Raw genomic sequence first — 13469 nt, forward strand, 5'->3', positions numbered from 1 at the left:
ATTGCGTGAAGCTCCTCTTCAGGCTGACTCCTTCTGGAAGCTTCTCTCTAGAGCATCACATTTGCTTTGTCACTTTTTGTCCTTGCTTTCTCTCCCTCAGTAGGGCCGAGCTCTTTCTGTAGCCGTTTTTCCCGACCTCTGACATTTTTTACAACCTGCGATCACAGATGTCTTTTATACCAGCTCACCTCATCCTCCACTCTGCTGGTCTATTTCTCTATTCTATTCTTTATTATATCTTTATTATTTATTTATTTCCTGAATGTACCTGAAGCTGGATGCTTTTACACATTTCCTCTGGCTCACATTTCCCCGTAACCACAACCCCTCTGAAGACGTCCTCCTGGGCAGAAAGCTATGATTTTTCTCTGAGGCCAGCTTCTTCTGGAAGCATTTCTCCAGAGGATCATATTTTATTTTGTATTTATTCTCCTCACTCTAGTTTAGGGCTTCCTCCTTCTCTTTCAGGAAGGAACTCTTGCAAAATCCATATGTCCCAGCATTTTTCTGAGCCCTGTGATCAAAAATTGGCTGGCTCACCTCATCTGATTGCTGTAGGTCTGCCTCTCTTTGCCATCAAGGGGGATTAACGGTTCTTGGTCTGTCATCCCGCAGGGAGGAGATCTGATCTTCTTTGTCTGTTAGATGAGCCTTTTTGTGCTCAGTCTCCAGCTTTTTGAGGGTCTGTTCAGCTGTGGAAACTTTCTTTTGCAGAACCTTATAGCTTTTACCAGTCTCTGACTTTCCTCTTTGATACTGTCCCTCTCCCTATGAGCTGTTCTGTCCTGTTGAAAAATAATAAGAACTTGTGGCAGAGTTGGCATTACTTTGTGTCAGTGGGTCAGCAACACTTATACCTCATACCAGTTTGTTTGGTTACTGTAAACGGTTAGGTGAGTTCTCAACACAACCGCACAACATTTATTGTGTTAAAATAACAAACCTGATGGTACAGACTAATAAAATCTATACATTTAATAAGTGAGTGAAGACAATATTTATATTAATAAGAGAAGAGCAACAGAGTGCTGCAGTGCTGTACTGGTGGAATTAATGCTGTGGATATACATATAACTTCATTATGTGAGAGACTATTACTCTCTAGATACATTTTTGTTTTGCTCCTTTGTTCCCCTGGCCTTCTGGGGGCAGCTTTTAATTGTTCAAACAAACTATTATTTGAGTTATTATTCTAAGTGCAACTGAATAATTACTGCATATTACACATTAATCACGAAGAATATGAATGAGATCAATGTTGAAAAGTCAATAATGAAAGAGTAATTAATCTGAATATCTGAGCATGAGGTTGAGTCATTGACTGTATATAAAGATATATACATATATATATGTGTGTGTGTGTGTGTGTGTGTGTGTGTATCTATATACAGTCTATGCGTTGAGTATCGACGTAGTGCCCTCTAGTGTCAAAAGATTGTAAACGCAATTTTTAATACGTCATCAACGTTGCGCCGAACCCTTTCACGCATGCGCAAAAGCGCTGACAAATTTCAAACTGGACGGCGGGTAGTTGAAGCCTAGACGCAAAGAAAAAACATACAACAAAGGTTTACTGTCGAGGATAAACTAAAAGTATTACGAAAATGACCAGCACATTAAAAGGTATCACTCTCAAAGGAAGCGCAGAGCTGGTGGCCGAGTTCTTCTGTAAGTATTTCTACTGACTCATTTGTTTTCTCAACTGCTCGTTTTGAACGTTTTAGACACGCAGCATGCTTTGCTAAGCTGCTGCTGCTGCGAGGCCTGTGCGGCGGAGCCACAGAGCAACGACATCCCTGAAAACATCTCCAAATTAAGTGTTTCGTCGGAAAGGTTTAAACTCCACACTTAAATTGAGCGCACTATCCACGAAATATCCATTTATTTCCTTAAAAGTTTAACTTTTAAACACGGTGAAGTGCTCCGCCCACCACGTACTGAACTACGGAGGAAGTCGAGCCGAGCAAGATAACAGGAGAAAGAGTTCATTTGCAAGTAAAAACAGTATTATGTTATGTGCTACTTGGTGTACTATATATACCGAATTCAAGAGAAGACTATAAAGGTTTAGGAAATGTATTGGTCACAGTTGAGACTTGTGTCATTTGCTAGTAGCTCGTTAATAAGTCGATAATGTTTCGTTTTATGAACGAGGTTCACTAACTTACCGTCAGTTTACTATATAACTGATGCTAATGGTAAAGAAAAGCAGATGTTGCTACAAGCTGTAACTGACATTCATCTGCACATAATATCTAAATTAATCTAGTTAGATATCTGAATGAATATCTAAGAATATATTTTACATTGTTTTTTTTTTAAAGTAAACTTCTTTCTTTTTAAAATGATCGAGGATGACTTCATTTTGTGTTTATTTTGACTGTCTTGCACCACAACACCAAAGTCAATTCCTTACATGTGCAAACCTACTTGGCAATAAACCTGGTTCTGGTTCTGATATTGCAAATAATGTGTACTCTGTTTAATGTATTGTGACATGTAAATGTGTGATATATCTACATGTAACATGCATATTTTGCATTCATTATTTGTCTTATTTTGTATTCCACCACATATATTACACCACCACCTATATGTGCCTTATTTACACTTTTATAGTTGATGTGTTGAGGGGTGTTTCAGTGTATTATTTAATTTGGTTGTGTTCCATATCACCTCTTCGGCCCTGTTCAGAACTGGCATTAATTGGGTGCTTTGACCACAAGTGGACAGCTCTAAGTACGTCAGTTCACACCTAGCATTAGAATGTGTCTCCACATCCGTCTTGAGTGACCACTTGTGTCCGTATCTCACTTTCTATTCTATAAGCAAATAAACATGACAAACATCATTTCCATTTGCAATGCATCATTTTCCTCCTCTGCTCTCTGTGTTTCACTGAGGGTGGGGAAATTGGATCTCCGTGATGCGTGATAATATCAGCACGTCATCAGTATCGGCCGATAAAGGCTTTAAGATGAAATATCGGCATCGGTCTGAAATGGACATTTCTGCCGATATGACAGGCCAATTGGGTGACCTCTCCTTCACTGCCCAGCTGTATGTCCTACTGCGGACTGTTTCACCCCGACTGTCCTGGTGCTTCCTCCACAGGCTCCACTTCACACACCGGAGCACCGAGCCCCAGTTTGTTACTCAGGTTAAAGTGGGAAGAAGCAGCAGGTCTTGCGGGCAGCTAAGTGAAGTAGAGCCTGCAGAGGAAGCACCAGACCGTCAGGGTGAAACAGTCCATGGAGGAGCTGCTGTGGTCGGATGCACAGATAGGAAACACCTCGGCTGACAGGATCTATCACGCTGTTTGAAAAAACTACTACTACTTCCTTTTGGTTTATAATGGCAGTTGGCAACCAGTATATGGTGGCACATTACTGCCACCTTCTGCTTCGGAGTGTGGACCAGAAACTTAATCCTGCCCATTAATCCTGCCTGTCTAATAAACTTGAAGACGTTTAAGTTTAATGCTGAGCTCCTGAACTCCAGTCTTCCTAACTTCTTCCTTCATATATTGTCTTTCTTGATCATATTTAGTACAGTCTGTGATTGCATGCATAATAGTCTCCTCGGCAAGGTGAAAAAAAACATGTGCATATATCGGTATCGGCCTAAATGAGTTGGAAAATATTGGCAAATCAGATACCGGCAAAAAATACAATATTGTACATCTCTAATCTCAGTGCATCCTCAAAACATCTTGGGTGCACTCACACCTGTACTTAGAGCTGTCCCATTGTGATCAGATCACCCAAGACACGTTTTAATACCAGGTGTGAACAGGCCTTTGAGTCCTGTTCAAATGATAGACGGATCTCTGACGTTTTCTTGTCTGAACCTGCAGCATTTGGCATCAACAGCATCCTGTACCAGCGAGGCATCTATCCTCCAGAGACATTCACCAGAGTTACCCACTATGACATGAGCCTTCAACTCACCACTGATCCCAAGCTGAAGAACTACCTGACCAACGTGGTGTCTCAACTCAAAGGTAGCCTCAGTGTTATGCTTCTTTCTACTATGAAAGCTCTACATCTGAGCTTCCAAAGTTGTTTTTTCTCCCAACAGATTTTTAACTGTAGGAGGCAAGATACGGATGAGAAAGTGAAACCTGTATGAAAAAGATTTACATGGTCTCATTATGTTGTAGAAACTTAATATAAGGGCCATATTGTTGCTTCATCTCATCCATTACTAACAGTTGGCTCACAGGCTAAAGCAACATCGTCTCTTTCCAGCAGGTATTGCACATTCACTTGCTACGTGACATGCATACATGCAGATAATTGGCACATTAGGAGAGACTGTGGATTTTCTTATTAAATTACATTTGAAAGTAATGAAAGTCAGAGTTTAAAACCACAATAAAATGTGTAGTTACTAAATAAAACAAAATGCACCTTTTAACTATACCTTCATGACATTTCAAATCAAATGGCAATTATTTCATTCAGGTATTTAAGCTCTGAAGCTGCTCATTGTGTAACACACTAAAATATTTGCTTTAATATAATAGAAGTACACTCTGTGATTTTGTTATGGCCTTTCCAGTTTCTGAGAATACACACGTACAGAGTACATAACAGTGTGAGCTCAGGTATAACTGTTAAATGGTCTCGACTGTTTAGATGTGCTTTTTTTTTTTTTTTTTTTAGATTTGTAAAAATGTTTTATGTCTCATTTCTTGTTGTATTGAAAAGAACCAGAGACGGCATCATACCCCCTAACTGAAGAAGGACAATATTGAATTAGACCTAACGATTGTTTTCATTATTGATAAATCTGCTGACTATTTTCTGTATTAATCCTTGTCTATAAAATGCCAGAGAACAGTGAAAAATGCCTGTTATAAGAGCCCAAGGTGATGTCATCAAATGGCATTTGTTTGTTTTGTCCGATCATCAGTCACAAACTCAAATATTTAGTTTTCTATTATGTATGACACATAAGTTTTAAATCCTGTCATTTGAGAAGCTGCAAACACCAGATGTTTGGCATTTTTCCTTAAACGACGACTAAAATGATTATTCGATTATCAAAATAGTCGCCGTTCCCATTGATTGACAAATCATTTCACCTCTAATTAGATCCCGTCCAGGTCGTTTAAGTCAGTGAACGTGTTTGTTGTGTGTGTTGCAGAGTGGCTGTTTGAGTGCACAGTGCAGAAGCTGGTGTTGGTGATCACATGCCTGGAAACCAACGAGGTGCTGGAGAGATGGCAGTTTGACATCGAGTGTGACAAGTCGGCCAAGGAGAGCAGGTCAGCTCCTCTGTTGCTTGTTCAGAGAAGGTCTTTGAAGTCACTCATGTAACAGCATTCTGAAAATAGTTCAACAGTATCTGAGACTATTTTACTTTTGAGTTGAAGCGATGAATGATAAGACAGAATCTCATACAGTGTGTGTTGAGTTGCAGTCCAATTAAAATCCAACAGATGGTAATCATGACTCATCCAGTGCCAAACACACTTCATCAGTTGAAGCAGCTGCTTCAGAGGCTTCAAAAAATCCTTTGTATCACATAGTATAAAAATAGCTGACTTGATGTCATAAAAGAATGCAAAATCACTTTTTTTTACACTTATCATTATTTCAATGAAGTGTGAATCAGTAGATCTTACAAATTTGTATTATGTTGCCAATGTGGAAATATTGGTGTTTTTTTTTTTGTTTTTTTTTTTAATCTTATGAAAGTATCAGATGGTGTAGTTTGTCCTTAGATCATGTGTGTTTACTGAGTTCTTGTCTGTCTCCCAGTGCTCCCAGAGAGAAGTCCATTAAAACCATTCAGGATGAGATCCGCTCTGTCATCAGACAGATAACAGCCACAGTCACTTTCCTGCCACTGCTGGAGACGCCATGTGAGTAACCAGACAGACACTTTGTTTTCTTTCTTTTTACCAGATCCTTTTTCTACAGTGGTCCAGTGATCCTTTTTGACCCTTTGACCTTTTCCCCCGCTTCACTCCAGGTGCGTTTGACCTCCTGGTGTACACCGACAAAGACCTGGTGGTTCCTGACAAGTGGGAAGAGTCCGGCCCGCAGATCATCGACCAATCAGAGGAGGTGCGTTTGCGCTCCTTCACCACCTCCATCCACAAGGTGAACAGTATGGTGGCGTACAAGAGGACCGACTCAGTTTAAACCTCTAACCCATGGCTTCCTCTCAACCCTATGAGCTGTATATAGCACCGCCCACTGCCCCTAGTAGAAAACAGTAGATTTTACACTGCCCTGTCCTACCTCACCGTCTGTCTCTGTCCAGTATTCTGTACGCTTTCCCTCTCTGAACTTCACTGTCTTGTTTGTCTTTTGAAAAGGATGTACAGGCAATCTGCTCTGTCTACACTGATGTGAATATTTCCCATAAGCAGAAATTTGTCTGTTAGGAACTGTTATTTCCCCCTTTCAAGTTGTCAACTCTGTTTTAGAAGCTAGTTGTTTATATGTTAAACTTTTATAAAATCTCATGAATTAAAAAAAAAACTTTTTTGGCTCCATCACCAGTGTTTCTTTTTGTGGTTTTATTGCTTTTGACCAGAAGGTGGCAGTGCAACATAAAGTCACTGGTTGGTCTCTGTTGTACACACAGCATGGCAAAGTACAGAACAATACACAGAACACATAGAAAATAAGCATTATTCTTTAATGGGATATACCATTTACTTGGCTCACAGTGTTCAGTGGTGTCGACAGTTGCAGATGTGGAACACCTTCATACTGGTACCATATCAGCATATTACATTACCTCACCCGCAGTAGACACCCATAAGTCTTTTATCTAAAAAAGCCTTTCTCACTAATGCCCTCTCATGAACATGCAACAAATGAAATATAAGAAAATCTCCTCTAAGCAACCCAGACACTGCAGCAGTGAGGAAATAGTAGATATTTTGTTCCTTCAAGAAGCAAAGAGGCCAGGCAACAGGCACGTGTATTACAGTCCTGGAGACTTATTCCAAATACAAAACACAACCACAAATACAAATGAGCTTACTGAACATGTGCGTCTACAAAAGTGCTTTAGTTTAAGACAAGGCTGTCAGGCCAGTTTGTTGCTGTTAATAAAATGCACCTAGGTGGCACCAGTTACTGTGTTCTGAGTACTGAAAGTTTGTAAGAGAGGAAAGTGGAAAGAGACAAGATGTCTGAATGATGGCAGCTGAGTGTGGAAGTAAGTGACCGACACCTTCTTTGCCTTCAATCCCTTTTATACACCAACTGAAAATTGATAGTGGAACAAATAATTCATGAATGTGTATTTCACAGCAGGGGCTGGAGAATGCACATGGTGTTATACAACCATGGTCTTGTACTGTGGACCACTGGTGTGTGTCCAGTTCAAGCTCTGTATTACTTAACAGAGACGACTGAGTGGGTCTGGGGGTTCATTTTATTCCTGTTGGGTACTTTTACAGTGGTTGTTGAGTAGGCTGTTTATGTACTTTCACTATTCAGTATGGCAGTGGTTCCCAACTGGTTTGGTTTATTACCCCTTAAAATGAAGCAATGTCTACATGTGACCCATCATCATCAGATCTTATGACCTGGACTAGGGCCTGGCATCAAGTCTCAATATTTTTTGTACCAACTGAAATATGTTTGTTGCACTGAATATCAAAAACTACTTAAGTGCTGAAAGCTGGCATTGAATGAATGGTCAAGATATTTACTGATTTAAATCCTAATTCTGCCAATTTTCATTTGGGCAAAGTTCTACTTCTTTTGTTAAATTAAAGGTATACTATGCAGGATTTGTTAGCTTGTGTTTCTAAACACAGCATTCAAAGTTGGCCCCTCCTTCCTGGCTTAAAGAGTGAACAAGAGAGAGAGTGAGTAGTGGCGGTCTACCGAGCTAGAGAGTGAATGAAGAGAGCGAGCAGCACTGGTGAGAACAAAGCCATGAATCATGAAACCATGAAAATAAAATGTTATTTTCTGATTGTTTCACAGCGGTTATGTTCTAAAGTGCAAATAAACACGCCCAGGAGACAGCAATGTAACATTGTTGCTATGCTACAAGTCCCAACCTCACACCCTGTGCCCAAAGGTTGATGCCCAGAAACATCCCAAATACAGCAAAAATAATAAGAAAATACAGGCAAAGGGCAGGGCCTCTGCAGATAAAAACACCGCCTCACACTCTAGTAGGTCATAAGTGACCATTGAGAGGATTTACTTTTGTATGAGTCTATACATCGTTTTTTTAGGAAAATCCTGCATAGTATACCTTTAAAAAGGGGGGTTATAATAAAGCAAGGTATCAAAAAAAGTAGCGTTTTTACTGAAACCCAGGTATCATATTGGCACTACTGTTAAAAAAACCCTCAAACAATGCCCAGTCCAAGTGTGGACATGACTTGAGAGCAGTTCAACCAAGGAGTGATTTTTCCTTCTCCAATAGTTTCATTTGAAGGATTTTTAGAGGCCTGAAGAGGGGAAAGTTTTCGGTATTTCACAAGAAAAAAGCAATAACTCTTACCGCTGTCGCCAAGTGCTGCTCATGGGGGAATGGTTGGGTATCTGTTAATTAAAGAGTACAGTCTAGACCTGCTCTATGTGAAAAGTGCCCTGAGATGACTTTTGTTGTGATTTGGCGCTATATAAATAAAAACTGATTGATTTTAACCATTAGAAAGCTGTGGACCGGTGATTTCTGCTCTATGTAATTGAATGATTTTAACATTTAATGAACCTGTCAGCACCGCCCTGATACATTCTGGATTATTTTATATGGAGAAAACTTCCATTCCATTCTATAAATTAGTCTGTAAACCTGCCTGAATATGGCTGAAGAGCAAGTTTAAGGATTGATAAATGGACTTTGAAAATTTATGTTATGATGTACATTTGCCAATTGGTATGTCAGATTTTATCATCTTGTTGGTTGGTTTTAAGCAAAGTTCAATTATGTTCTATTGTTGGCTGTGATATGCAGAGATGTCTGAGGACTAAATCACAACACAGTCTGGTCAGGCTGCTTAGTCCATTATTCAGGTTTATAAAAATGGGATGTAAAAACAGCCTATTATAGGAGACAGGCATTAATGGGTGTAGAGAGATATGGACAAATGAAATAGTTTTTTTGTTTTAATTGTGAATTGGTCCTATTTTATAACAACAAGGCAGTGGAAAAATGTAGACCCATTTCCCTTTGAAATTGCAGGCCTAGTCTTTGGCTGTTTTTGAAAAAAAAAAAAAAAAAAAAAATCAAATAACAATACAGTACATTTCCAAATGTCATCTGAAAGTTGTTCCTAAGAAAGGTCCTTCAAAAAAGCAAAGATGGGATTTTTTGTAAGTATGAAAACTACACTTCCTATATAAAGAATTGTGTGCTCTTGACAAGAGAATGACCTTACAATATAGAAACTCTAATAAATATATAAAACAAAAATAAATATGCAATAGTTAAGACAATGAGTGAAAAAAAATGTTACAAAAGACTCAAACTCTTGTAGTGTGTGTGCTGTTAACAAAGACATTTAACAAGCTTATCAGATTATTGTGACACTATGTATAGTATATGGTAAATATCTGTATCCCACTGTAATGGTGTCTAACCAATCAGTGTTCCCCTACAATTCACTACCTGTGAGATAGTGTATGTGAGACTTCAAGACAAAAGCCACTCTGTGCAAAAATAAAAATGGCTATGGTAATAAATATAGCTTAGTGCTGACTGTTATTGTCTCTGGTGAGTGACAGCTATGAAAGAATGGTGAGGACAAGAAGACAGGTTTCACAAAGTTTGGTGAAATACGCATGATCTCTTAAATGATGATCAACTTGGACATGTAATTCTCACCTGTTTATTATTGAGGAACGTTAGCTAACAGTTAAATTAAGCTAATGTAAAAAAATGTGGTTATTACAACTTGGGTCTTATCTTCTTTTATTGTAATGCCATAATTTCTATCGGTTATGATAACATTGTACTCAGCAAAGTAATATCTGGGATATGATTTTACAAATTACTTTTATTTGGAAAAAAAACAACAGTAAGCGCATAAGTGAGCACTCCTTCTTTGCACAGATCTACAGTAAGCAAAAGTTGAAGGACATTGGTCTATAAACTGTGATGGATGTTTGAGGTAATAATTTGGGAAATAATTTTATTGTTTGCCTTTGTTTTTTCTTCCAAATAAGTTAAACCTAACCCGGAGACCCCTTAGCTAGGTAAGGTAAACCTTCAGGTTAGTTAACAACACACACAGTCTGCTAACAGGTTAGCAGTGTTTTTAGCAATGTTTTTAGTGATGTTGTGCATTCTCAGGTCTCAGCAGATAAGGCCAAAACTATGAAAATAAGACCCAAGCTGTAATAAATCTGAATTGTTCTTAAGGGTTTAGAAGAATTATCTGCATGAGGAGCTGAAACTGCTCTAAGGTTGATTAAGCTGAAGGCTAGTGTATCACTGTCACACAAAATCTAGTGCTGCCTCACCACGTAATCTTTTTTGGTAGGTTAATGATTTTTTTTTTATCACTTTCTGATCACAAGCCTGTTATTTGTCCTTTTATATATCATGCTAATTTCATGAAACTTTGTGAGACTGGGCAGGACAGGGAGAGCCCTGGAAATGTGTGTTGGTTGAAAGCCAAACTGGCATTGGGATCACACTAAGCCATTGACTGGGCCTTTCTCACACTCCTCGGCCAAACACTTCCAATGCTGCCGGTTTTTCTGACATCCTTCCAGTAACGGGGAGCAATACTCCGACATGCCAGCCAAGGTCTGTGACAGCGACAAAGACATTTTATTTAACAAGACAAAATAGACTTTTTATATACTGTAATTTTTAAATACATTTTCATTCATTTAACAACCTGCTTCCCATTTACACACATATCTTTACAATGTGAGACAGACTATCTGCATCTGTTCAGCAAGTGGGAAATAATATGATGAATGCCTTTGGCAATAACAGCGGAGACTGTGGGTTAAATTGGTTGAATTACCTCATATAACTGAGTGCAGATGGCATCAATGAAGGACACCTGCATGCTGGGAATCTTATCTCTCTTCTCACGATTCATCAGGTCCTGAAGTTAAAGTTGAAGAAATGACATGTAAATTACATGAAACATCAAACAATGACAATGAGGTAAAAGGCAGAATAACGTTTGAGGTTGCATTCAAATGCTTCTAAATGGCAACACTTTCTGCTGTCTTTTTGACACTATATGAAGTTCTTTTGGTAGGCTGCTTTTGCAAGTGCATAGAGTCATATACACTCTAACTTCTGAAAGCAACATTTTGAAGCTTATGAACAGTTGGTAGGAAACTCCCGCCTAATCTCAAAGGATTTCAGATGCATGACATAAAACCAAACCCGAGACATATCCTTGAGCAAGGTCAAACACTAATTTAAAAACTGATGATATAGTTTTAGAAACAATTAGCAAATTTAGTTAATGCCTTCTGGTCCTACTCACCAGTCTGGTGGCACATTTTGGATAATTTACAGCTTTAGGTTTAGATTATAGATTTATTGCTTTCTTAGGAGACCACACAGAGGCAGATTATAGTAATGAAGCCAGATAAATATAAAACATGATATAACTCTGTATGGTTAGGTTCTCTGTATGGACAAGGGAGAGAAAAACTGGTAATGTTCTTTAAATGGTAAAATGCAGTCTGTGTAATGTTCCTTAAACTCACAATCAAAAATAAAAAGAAAACATACATACATTTGAGTATCGTCAGTAACACACATAGATTAAAATCTAAAGGACCCAAAACAGATCCCTGAGGGACACCATATCTTAAATTGTACTTTTTACAGCTTAAGTTACCATAAAATAATCCTGTAAGTGATATACAAGCACTTACACTGGGCTCAATGTTCAGCTCTTCTCTTTCTTTATCCCCTTGTTCGAAGAACTCAGTGGCCACCAGCTCTGCAATCTGGATCAGAGAGAAGAAACTGATGAATTCAGTCAACTGTATTTACACAATTCAGCATCTAAAATACAAAAGCAGATGTGTTAATTGAAAGATTTAATGAAGTTTCAGTTCATGGAAGACAAAGAACACATCAAGGACTTGAAAGTGGGTTTTAAAAAATGAAAAATAGCAATAGCCCTGTCACTTGCAATAAAGAGGTCGTTACATCAGTTTTGCCTCTTGAAGAGACTTGGATATTATTACACTATTAGTTTAGGCCAGGGGTATTTTATTAAAATTCAATGAGGTCCAGTTGCTAAAATTTCCTTCCAGCAAAGGTCTAAACCTCATACAGTCTATATTGTGTCTTATAGCCTACCCCTACGCCCATCAAATAAAATCAACAATGTACATTTCCATATCATTTCAACGATATTTATTGTCAATTTTCATAGTAGGATACTTTTAACATACACATTGAGCTTGTATGGCACTTGTATAGTAAACAAATAGCTATCTTTAAATAAAAGTAATCCCAGCCTAATGAACTTAAGGCCTACATTTCAGGTAAAAGAAAACAAGACAGAATCTCCAGAATAAAATAAATAAGAAGTGCCTCTTTTGGAAAAAGTGCAAACAGCCTTGAACAACTCTTTTTCTCTTTATTTTTTTCTTTTACATTTTTTCTACTTCCTCTCTTAGTGAGAGAAATGGGCATGTGACTGCCTTGCCAGTAGTTTGAATCTGGGCTTGTATGGAGTTAGTGCTATTCTCGTGTACATGTAGGTGCTCATTGGTGAGCCTGGAACGGAACTTGTTTTTGATAATATTAATAGTGGAGAAAACTGACTCACAGCTGTAAGTCGATCCAAACATGGTCAAGGTGTGCAGTGCTACTTTGGTTAGACCAGGGAAAACATCTCAGACATAATCTGTAGCCAGAAAGGGGTCAGTTGCATCAAAATGCTCTCTTAACGCAACATTTGCTTGCAGATCAATGAGCTGTAGAGATCCAGCATGCGCCCACTTGAGGGTCACCTGCTTTGAAAATCCTCTCACTTCTGTGATGAGGACGGGATTCTGATTAGCATGAGCTACTGTCCAAGGCTGAAGCTGTCAGACCTTTTACTGAAGTTTCCAATCAGCTTGTTTATGAAGTCAACACAGGAAGAAACATCTCTCTCTAGTTGCATTTGTTCCCACACAAAATGTCCAGCTTCCTCTGGAAGGAGCAGACAGCTGTCATCAAATAACAAACTGAATTGTTCTGGCCCTGCAGCTTTAAATTGAGCTCATGAAGGTGTGATTTGATATCACCCAAAAAAGCAACCATATCCATTTTGTGCTCATCTTGCAAAAAAAGAGTGAGAACTGTGTTGCTTTCTGACTCTTGAGCTGCTCAAAGAAAGCTTTTATTTCTTTTCGAATGGACCAGAAACACCCCAATGTGTTGTCTTTGCTCAGCAATCGTATATTGTTGTGCAGTAGTAGTAGGTCATTGGCATTTGCCTCAACTTCTTTCAGGAATTCTCTCAGCAGGTGATGCTGATGGGATGAGGATGCCCTAAG

At 38.7% G+C, this 13469-nt stretch overlaps 2 protein-coding genes across 7 annotated transcripts in view; one reads left to right on the forward strand and one right to left on the reverse strand.

Moving 5' to 3' along the window:
- Window positions 1-1479: 1479 nt before the first annotated feature.
- mad2l1 (MAD2 mitotic arrest deficient-like 1 (yeast)) lies at window positions 1480-6514 on the forward strand. Its single transcript, XM_042400331.1, has 5 exons — window positions 1480-1668; window positions 3857-4003; window positions 5152-5272; window positions 5769-5872; window positions 5983-6514. The coding sequence occupies exons 1-5, from the start codon at window positions 1605-1607 to the stop codon at window positions 6153-6155; spliced, it is 609 nt and encodes a 202-aa protein (XP_042256265.1). The 5' UTR covers window positions 1480-1604; the 3' UTR covers window positions 6156-6514.
- A 4014-nt stretch (window positions 6515-10528) lies between these two features.
- Window positions 10529-13469, reverse strand: part of pde5ab (phosphodiesterase 5A, cGMP-specific, b) — a 94723-nt gene continuing 91782 nt past the window's right edge. For all 6 annotated transcript variants that reach the window (XM_042400973.1, XM_042400976.1, XM_042400974.1 and 3 more), the window contains exons 20-22: window positions 11847-11921; window positions 10973-11056; window positions 10529-10748 (exon numbers count right to left, since the gene is read on the reverse strand). In XM_042400973.1, the coding sequence (XP_042256907.1) occupies window positions 10629-10748; window positions 10973-11056; window positions 11847-11921 (279 nt within the window). In that variant the 3' untranslated portion in view covers window positions 10529-10628. The remainder of the gene's footprint in view (window positions 10749-10972; window positions 11057-11846; window positions 11922-13469) is intronic.

The sequence above is a fragment of the Thunnus maccoyii genome, chromosome 22, assembly GCF_910596095.1.
Source record: "Thunnus maccoyii chromosome 22, fThuMac1.1, whole genome shotgun sequence".
In the NCBI taxonomy this organism is placed as follows: Eukaryota; Metazoa; Chordata; class Actinopteri; order Scombriformes; family Scombridae; genus Thunnus; species Thunnus maccoyii.